Source organism: Olea europaea, unplaced genomic scaffold (genome assembly GCF_002742605.1).
Source record: "Olea europaea var. sylvestris unplaced genomic scaffold, O_europaea_v1 scaffold997, whole genome shotgun sequence".
In the NCBI taxonomy this organism is placed as follows: Eukaryota; Viridiplantae; Streptophyta; class Magnoliopsida; order Lamiales; family Oleaceae; genus Olea; species Olea europaea.
This window is the reverse complement of record NW_019268485.1, coordinates 105933-115982: the sequence shown is the minus strand read 5'-3', so window position 1 is coordinate 115982 and position 10050 is coordinate 105933. Positions and strand designations below refer to the sequence as shown.

Sequence of the window (10050 nt, the reverse complement as noted above, 5' to 3'; positions counted from 1 at the left end):
AACTTGTGCTCAATGAATAGGGACCCGTATAGACAGTGCTTAGACTCAATTGACATGCATGGATGATTGATGACCAAAAAAAAAAAAATAAAGCATGAAAATCAAAGTTTCCTAAACTGATGCAAAAATTAAAAGTAATGAAAATGATACAGTGGGTTGCCTCCCACCCAACGCTAGTTTATAGTCTTTAGCTTGACTTTCCCATAGCTGCTTCATTTTGGTGTCCCGAGTTGAACGGTAGACTTTTGCTTAGAGAAGTCACTGTCCCAGTAGTGTTTCAGCCTTTGCCCGTTAACTGTGAAAGTACCCTTAGTTTCGTGGCTGACTTCTATAGCCCCGTATGGCAACATCTTAGTGACTGTATAGAGACCCGACCACCTTGTCCTTAATTTTTCCGGGGAGAGCTTGAGTCTAGAGTTGTACAATAGCACTTTTTGCCCCACTTCAAACTCTCGCCTCTGAATATGCATGTCATGTCGCTTCTTGGTTCCCTCTTTGTAGATCCTTGCATTTTCATATGCTTCCATCCAAAATTCATCTAACTCATTCAGTTGCAACAATCTCTTTTCACCGACGGCCTTCAAATCCATGTTTAACTATTTCATAGCCCAATATGCTCGGTGTTCTATCTCTAGTGGCAAGTGGCATGCTTTTCCAAAAGCTAGGCGATATGGAGACATCCTTATCGGTGTCTTGAATGCTGTCCTATAAGCCTACGAAGCATCGTCCAACTTTTTAGACCAGTCCTTTTGAGATGAATTCACTGTAACCTCAAGTATTCTTTTCAATTGCCGATTAGAAACTTTAACTTGATCACTGGTCTGTGGACGATATGGAGTAGCTACATGGTGTTTGACGCCATATTTATTCAACAACTGCTCAAACTAGCAATCACAAAAGTGTTTTTCCCTGTCACTAATTATAGCCCGCGGTGTGTCATACCAGGTGAAAATGTACTTCTTCATAAACCCAATTACGGCCTTCGCGTCATTTGATGGTAATGCAACTACTTCCACCAATTTGGATACATAGTCTACTGCTACCAAGATGTATTGATTCGAGAAGGACGGGGGAAAAGGTCCCACGAAATCAATCCCTCAGACGTCAAATATCTCCACTTCCAAAATGTTGTTCAATGGCATTTCATTCTTTCTCGAGATATTTCCAGTACGCTAACACCTATCACACCTCTTCACAAGTTCAAAGGCATCTCTGAACAATGTAGGTCAGTAAAACCCTGACTGTAAGATTTTTGTAACAGTCTTTGACGCTCCAAAGTGCCCCGCATATGTAGAGGAGTGGCAATGCTCAAGGATCTCGGGTACTTCTTCTTCAGGTATACATTTCCTTACTATCGGATCAGCCCCTCGCCTGTAGAAAATTGAATCTTCCCAAAAGTAGTACTTTAGTTCGACAAAGAACTTTTTCCTTTGGAGGCTTGAGTAATCTGGTGGTGGAATGGACTTGGCCAAGTAATTAACAATTTTTGCATACCAAGGTGCTTCTTCTATGCTCAACATTAGTTCATTTGGGAAAATTTCATTGATATCCACTAATTCTTCTGTCTCTCTAGACTCCAATCGGGACAGGTGATCTGCTACCATATTTTCACTGCCCCATTTATCTCTGATTTCAATGTCAAATTCTTGCAGCAACAATATCCATCGGATCAATCTCGGCTTTGCATCCTTCTTTGTTAGAAGATACTTTAGTGTAGCGTGATCTGTGTAAACGATGACCTTAGACCCCACAAGATATGATCTAAACTTGTCGAATGCATATACTATGGCTAAGAGCTCCTTTTTAGTGATAGCATAATTGATTTGGGCATCATTTAGGGTTCTGCTTGCATAGTAGGTCACGTGAAAAACCTTGTTTCTCCACTGTCCCAATACTGCACCCACAGCGTGATCACTAGCGTCAATATTAGTTAAAAAGGTAATTCCCAATCTGGTGCTACAATTACTGATGCTGACATGAGTTTCTCCTTCAAAGTGTTGAAAACTATCAGTTATTCCTCATTAAACTCAAAAGGTACGTCTTTCATCAGTAGATTGCATAGCGGCTTAGTGATCTGCATTAAAAATCCTTTATGAATCTCCTGTAAAATCCCGCATGCCCCAAGAAACTACGGACCCCTTTAACTGATGTTAGTGGCGGTAGCTTCTCAATAACATGAATTTTCGCTTTGTCCACCTCAATTCCTTTTGCTGAGACCCGATGTCCAATTACAATTCCTTTCTCTGCCATAAAGTGGCATTTTTCCCAGTTCAGAACTAAGTTAGGCTCCGTGCATCTCTGTAGGACCATATTTAAATGCTCCAAGTATTCATCAAATCACGATCCAAAAACTGAGAAATCGTTCATGAACACCTCTATGAATCTTTCAATCATATCAGAGAATATTGCCATCATGCATCTCTAAAATGTAGCCAGAGCATTACACAGACCAAATGGCATCCTATGGTAGGCAAAAATGCCGTAGGGACAAGGGAACATGGTCTTTTCTTGGTCCTCTGGCGCAACTGGTATCTGGTTGTAGCCCGAGTATCCATCAAGAAAACAGTAGTGTAAATGCCCTGCCGACCTTTCTAGCATCTGATCAATAAACGGGAGTGGAGAATGGTCCTTTTGTGTAGCTGCATTGAGTTTGCGATAATCAATGCAAACTCTCCATCCCATCACTGTTCTGGTAGGAATTAGTTCACTTTTCTCGTTTTGCACCACTGTAATCCCTCCTTTCTTCAGTACAACTTGAACTAGGTTGATCCATGCATTGTCTGAAATTGGGTATATAATGTCGGTATCTAGTAATTTCAATACCTCTGTCCTAACCACTTCCTTCATGTTTGGATTCAGTCTTCTTTGCCCTTCTATACTTGGCTTACAATTCTCCTTCATGAGAATTTTGTGCGTACACAGTGAAGAACTATTTCCTTTGATGTCAGCTATTATCCACCCAATCGCTGTCTTATTTTCTCTGAGTACCTTAAGCAATTTTTCTTCCTTTACCTCACTCAGTGTGTTTGAAATAATCACCGAGAGTGTACATGACTCCCCCAAATAAGCATATCTGAGATGTGGCGGCAGTTGCTTAAATTCTAATACTGGCAGTTGCTGAATGGAAGGTAATGGTTTTGTGGTCCTTATTCCTAGCTCCTCGAAGTGTCTCTTTTGTGTGTATGGTGGGTTGGTCTCCAGAAACCTTGCACATGTCTCAATCTCAAGAGAGTCTGACTAGACTAACTGAGAATGTGCAATACACACCTTATAAGCATTAGGTGTACTGTTAAATAAGAATATCTCCTAGACTACCCTATCAATGACATTGACTTGGAAATAGCTATCTGATTCTAAAGGAAGTTTCATGGCCTTAAAGACGTTGAATGATATCTGCTCCTCTCCCAATCTCAAAATTAACTGTCCCCTCTGAACATCAATTAAGGCTCTCCCTGTTGCTAAAAATGGTATGTTGAGTATCAACGGGATGTCCTTGTCTTCCTCTATGTCCAAGATGAGGAAACCTACAGGGAATATGAATTTTTCAACCTTGATAAGCACATATTCTATTATTCCCCTGGGATGGGTCAGTGACCTATCAGCCAACTGCAATGTTACGGTAGTCGCCTTAGCCTCTCCCAAGCCGAGTTTCCTGAAAACAAACAAAGGTATTAAATTAATACTTGCACCAAGATCACGTAAGGCTTTATCAAAATAAACTTCACCAATAATGCAAAGAACAGTAAAACTCCCTGGATCTTTTAATTTTGGTGGGAGCTTTTTCTGAATTTTGGCGCTGCATTCTTTTGTAAGCATTACTGTCTTGTGGTCCTCCAGCTTGCATTTATTTGATAGAATATCCTTCAAAAACTTTTCATACCTGGGCATCTGGGATAGTACATTGACTAGCGGGATATTGATGTGGAGCTTTTTGAAGATTTCTAGGAATTTCTTGTATTGCTGCTCCATTTTATGTTTCCTCAACCGCTGGGAAAATGGAGTTGGAAGCTCATATGGGTTAACTGTAGCTGTGGCTTTATTAATTCCCTGAGCTTCCCTTTGGAGCTTATTCTTTTGACTGTTCGTCCTGTTCCACAGTTTCTTCCTCTGCTGGAGGTAATGCCTCTCCATTCACACTCAACCTCTTGACATGTATTTCGAGTAGCTGCATTCCACTTCGAGTTGTAATGGCCTTAGCTTGCTCCTTGGGGTTAATTTATGTGTTACTCGAAAAATTACCTGGTGCTCTGCCAGTCCACGCCATGGCTAGCTGCCCCATCTGAGTTTCCAAATTTTTAATGGCTACATTTTGGTTTTGAAGGGTGGCTTCGGCTTTTTCCATGAATTTCCCTAACATCTCTTCCAATTGAGGTCTCTTTTCTTGTTGAAACTATTCCTGTAGTTTATTCTAATTCTGGTTGCTCCAAGAAAAGTTAGGATGCCTCTTCTAACTGGGATTGTAAGTTTCCCCATAAGAGTTGTTCAGTTGGTGCTATCCTCACTGTGCATAGTCTGCTTACTCAATTCCTTGCATTATGATTGGGCACTTTGATATTTTATGCTCAGCTCCACATTCCTCACAATTGTTTTTCTTAACGTGTGCTGACTGTGACATGCTTTCAACCTTGTGACACAAAGAGTCGATCTTTGTAGATATGGCTGAATAAGTGTCTATCTCGTAGACACCCAGACTTTTCTTTGGGATCACCCTCTTAGAAGACCACATGGCTAAAGTGGTAGCCATTCTCTTGATTAATTCTAGTGCCCCATCAATTGTTCGTGTGGATATTGAGCCATCTGATGCTGAGTCCAACATGCTTTTGTGGTATGAAAGTAATCCTATATAAAAGAATTGGATTTGGGTCGTTTGTCAAACCCATGTTGAGGGCACTTTCAAAGCATATTGTTGAATATGTTCCACGCGTCGTCAAATGATTCAGTTTCTCCATGACTGAATATTGATATGTCATGTCTCAATTTAGCTATCTTGGCCAGTGAGAAGAACTTTGTGCAAAACTTATGAGCTAGCTCGTTCCAGGTGGTAATGCTTACGACAGGAAGTGAATCTAACCACTCAAGTGCTTTATCCTATAGCGTATGTAGAAATAGCCTTAGCCTAATAGCATCATCCGAAATTCCTTGATATCTGAAATGTTGGCACATATCCAAGAATCGAGATATGTGTGTATGTGGATTTTCTTCATCTCTGCCATAAAATTGGTCTTCAACTGGAAGTTTGGTTGCCCAAATGGTGGATACACTATACTGGACTGGCTTTGAATCACTTGAGGAGTCAAGAAATCTCCTAAAATTTCATTTCCTTCATCCATAGCCTCTATTTCATTAGCTTGAAAAATGGGGCTGTTATGTGAGTTAGCCATTTTTTTTTATTGTTGTTGACGTGCTTCTCCATTTTCTCATTGAAATCGGTGAAAGGTTCGCTCAATTTTCGAGTCTGCTGGAATTAATTCTCTTCCCGTCATTGTAGACATGCAACTCTGCGAGAAAATCAATAGTAGCACTCAGATTCAATCAATATAAATAATTAAAATGAAAATAAAACAAAATGCCCAAACGAAATTAAATGAATAGATAAAAATGAAAATTGAAAGTTCGAATTAGTGCCTAGAAAGAAATAAAATTAAACTAAACTCGATCCCCGGTAGTGGCGCCAAAAACTTGTTCACGAAATATTTCTTTCGATTTAAACCACCGTAAATGTACGGTTTGTTAACAAGTGAAAAAGTAGATATTTGAGTTCGAATATCGTCCCACAGGGATTGAGTTGTTCAATTCTATCTATCGTAGCCTTAACCGAAACTGAATTATCCAAATTGAATTCTTGACCTAAAGGAAACCCTAATTATGCAATTGTTATGAATTAAAGAATCTAATATGCAAAATGATGTTTTAATTAATTAAAATGCAAATTAAATGGTTCGAACGCAAGTTGTTGTATTCAATGAATGTTGATCGCACTAGAATCACGAATTCCCATGCAATGATCACCTTAAACCCTAGTTTCACAAATGACACGCGATTGAATTATTGACAAATCGATGCTCCTAATTCTATCCAATATTCTCTCCTAAGATGTCTTGAACCTATTTTTACATACCACCGGCCTATATCTCTATGAAAAGTACATATATAAAAATGCATTCAATTTTATGAGCACTTAAAGATTCACATAAAGCATAGAGGCATATCGCTATCCCCTATTGGACTTTACGATGAATTATACCTTGTCGAATTTCTTTCTTTTCTCTCAAACAGATGTAATAAACCACCACACATCACATAATTACGTGTACTTAATTATGGAAGAAAATCAATGTATATAATTCATTCAAATATCCAAATACGCGTTTTAATGTCAAATTGCAAAACTAGAAAATTAAATATTACATCTCATGGTACATCGATCTCCTGGTACATGAAAATCTAGCCTAACATGGAGAAAGAATCAAAATACATAATAGATTGAAGAAAAAGCATCATCGGGTTATGAATTTGTGTGAAATCTCGATGATCTTCATAAATTTCTTCATTCCTTTGGCTCAAGATTCTTTCCAAGATGTGTTTTCTTGCCTCTCAATGCGTTCCCCTATTGTTTCTGACGGATTTGGGTATTTATATCGCGTTTAGATCAAGTTTCCATAAGAATTTCATCGCGAATGGGAATCTGCAAAATCGATCGCAGAATATGCCGATGCAACTGCATAGGTTTATGAAATTTGGCGTGTTTTCGCAACCGCATAGGGATTTCTATTATGCGGCCGCATAGTAGCACAAACTTTCAAATTATGTCATGTTGATCCTCAAACTTCATTCATCCACTTTTTGACCTCCTCTCATGTTTCTAGTTGTTCCAATGTTCTGTAATGATCTCCAATTGGTATTTAGCTCGATCAATTGCTTGATGTGTCCATCGGATCAACTTTTAAATAATTGCACTATGGTCCCTAAACTTTCACTTTGCTTCAATTTACTCTTTTTTCGCCTCTTTTCTCCTAAATTTCACCATGTCCATCAGTATGTCCTACGATACACAATTTAACCGAAATTAAATCACAATTCCAATGTTTTGCTCTTAATTATGTTATGTTTGTGAACTAAATAAGTGTGTAAAAACACACTTATCAATATGCATTGCAATATTAAACATATAATGCCACTTTAACCTTGGAGTAGTAGAATGGGATCGACATCGATTATGCCAAGTGACATACAAGCCGTTAGCATGTTAAAAAAAGTGACATACAAGCTTTTAGCATGTTAGAAGCTACAAACATGTTATAAATATTGATAAGCTACATCACCAATATCCCTACATGAAAGAAAACATGTTCAAAATTTAAAAAATTGACTATTCAATTTGTACTACCAACATTAACATTGTCACTTTTCTAGTAAAATGCTTTATACTACAGCTTTGTGGCCTCACCAAAAGCTTCAGTGATCTGCAGTTGATCATATTTTACTATTACTTATATTTCCCTTTCTATTGTCCCTTCACCAGCTTTCCAACCCAATTTCCAAAAATTAATTCATAACCAACACAGGGCGAATTCGAACCTAAGGATTTAAGATTGAAATCCATGAATTGGTCAAACCCATTTAGTTTTCCGAATAAAACTGGATGGACAGGGGAAAAACATGGTTCAGAAAACAGGCTAATTTGGCTTGATTTGATTGAGAGTTTTTGTGTAGATTTTTCCAACTTCCAATGTTGAACTGCCAAGTGTTGTCTGTCAATGAAAATCTATCATTGACCCTGTTTGTATAGCTTGGTTGTAGTTTTCCAACTTATATGTCGTCCACCTCAGCCGAAATCTTAAATAGCTTTATCAATCAATAAAAAGGATGAAAATACCGACAGCTATCTCGATGAGCTTCGCTTGAGTTCGCGAAGGTTGTAAGCGAGGATTGTAATAGCTAGTAGGTGCTTGCCTGTAGTTGTTTAGCAAAGACATTGCTGATCATTTGATTACTCGCAAGTGAACGGGATCGTGAACAAGTAATATAGTAGTGTGAAGAGTGTTGAACCTACGAGAACTATGTGTTTGATCCAATTAAAATTAATAATATCCTTAATCGAATAGCAAAATCAAGTTGTGACTAACCAATATTAAATCTGGCAACTAACTTGAAAGCAAAGTAAAAATTTATCAAATTCACAAGAAGTATTGCTAAGATGTGGAATCCCCCTTGCTAATCCATTTTTTAGTTCGACAATTGAAATTGACAATTTGAAATCATGCTTGTTGGTCAATGTTCCTATTTTAATTGAAAACCCTCGATAGTTATCAAATATATTCCCCTCATGCGACCTTCTTATCCCTCGATGAAAAATGCGAACATGATAAATGCATTAAACGAGCTAGAACATCTTATAAAAATCATATGAAGCATAGAGATATATCTCTATTCTCTATCGAACCTCACAATATTTATTATTTTGTGCTAATGATCCTATTGTCTCTCTCGATAACAACAAAATCCACAAACAATTCAACTAGTGGCCAGTTAATTGAAAAGCATGAAAACGATAATAAATATCCAAACAATTAAACAAATTAACGTCAATTAAATTATTTAAATTATAAATTCATAACAAGGGTTCATCACATCCTAGAAAATATGAAAAATTAGCCTAACATATTACAAGAAATCATATTTAAGTACAAAGACATAACCCGGATTTTTGATAAATTGTGAAGATGAAAATAAATCTTGAAATCTTGAATCTCTTCAATGGTTTCTTAATGAATCTCCACTTGGCTCTCTCTTCTTTGTCCAATACCAAGTTTGAATCTTCACTTAATTCAATTCTTGCAAGTCTCCTTCAATTCTCTCACAAAAACAATGAATTCTCCTCCCTTGATGATGATAATTGATAAATATTGAAGTATATTATGTATAAAAGATATGTTTGAGAGCCCCCTTCATGTATTCTCCTATTGGGTATCTGTAGTGGTCGAAAATTGGTAAAAAATCACGCCCAAATTGGTTTCCAAAAGAGTTCCAATCAAATAAGGAAAGTTACACTCGCGCGCGGGTTTTTTGTCTCTGCACAGCAGTCAGTATTTTGATCATAACTTTTTCTTCCGCTATCCAATTGAGTTGATTGAAAATACATTGGAAAGCTAACTAAAAGGGATACAATTTTTTCTATAGATATTTTCCAATTCGGATGGTTACTATGCCAAAAATTGGTCGCAGTCCTTGACTAAAAATCTGGAAAATATATTATGTGATTGGAAGTCGATTTATGGTAATATTTTGATGATATTCCATTCCTTTTTGACTTCTAATTGCATCCAATTGACTCCCATCAATCTCTAAAATATCTCTTATAGTCCAATTCAACCATTGGATATTTGCAATTTGGTCATCATCTTTGTACTTCGCCATTTTTCACCTTTTTTCACTTCTTTCTTTCAGTTTAGCTTCCAACCATCGAGTTTTACCTAATAAATGAAATATACAACAAATTAGGTTATAATTGCTTTATAGAACTATTAAAAGTTTATATCTTTAGATCTACATAAGTGTATAAAATACACTTATCACTTGCAAAGTCTAGCAATCATAGCATGAATGTTTATTTTTGATCTCGTGCTAGTAGCTCGCACTTTTATCATCAGCCATTATTGAAGCATGAGACGGCTTCGCCAACCACCACTAAAGGTTGGCAACACATGCAGTCGCCTCAGCAATTTGCGACCTTTGCCACAGGTGAGTCCCCGTCGCGACCTCGACGGTAGTCATGGGAAGCAACTGGAGATCCAGCCATTGCTTTCAAAGAGTGATGCTCTCCCCTAATCTCTGATTTTAGGATCGATCTGAAGCTTAGATGAGAATTCGCCTGTGAGCAAGGTTTTATACACTGAATATCAAATTTAAGCCATCATATGGCCAGAAGGATGTTTTTACATTTACTCGTGGCTTCCATTCATGACATAAGTAGATCTACCTTTTTTGTTTCTCTCTTAATCTCTTTTGCCTATATCAATCCTTTCCAGATCTACTATCTAGATGCTGTAG

The 10050-nt window shown here is 37.5% G+C and overlaps 1 protein-coding gene across 1 annotated transcript; it reads right to left on the bottom strand.

Moving 5' to 3' along the window:
- Window positions 1-212: 212 nt before the first annotated feature.
- Window positions 213-590, bottom strand: LOC111392931. Its single transcript, XM_023018342.1, has one exon. The coding sequence runs from the start codon at window positions 588-590 to the stop codon at window positions 213-215; it is 378 nt and encodes a 125-aa protein (XP_022874110.1).
- Between the last annotated feature and the right edge of the window lie 9460 nt (window positions 591-10050).

Coding starts and splice junctions, on each gene's coding strand:
- LOC111392931 (XM_023018342.1), bottom strand. CDS start 590: ATGGATTTGAAGGCCGTCGGTGAAAAGAGATTGTTGCAACTGAATGAG.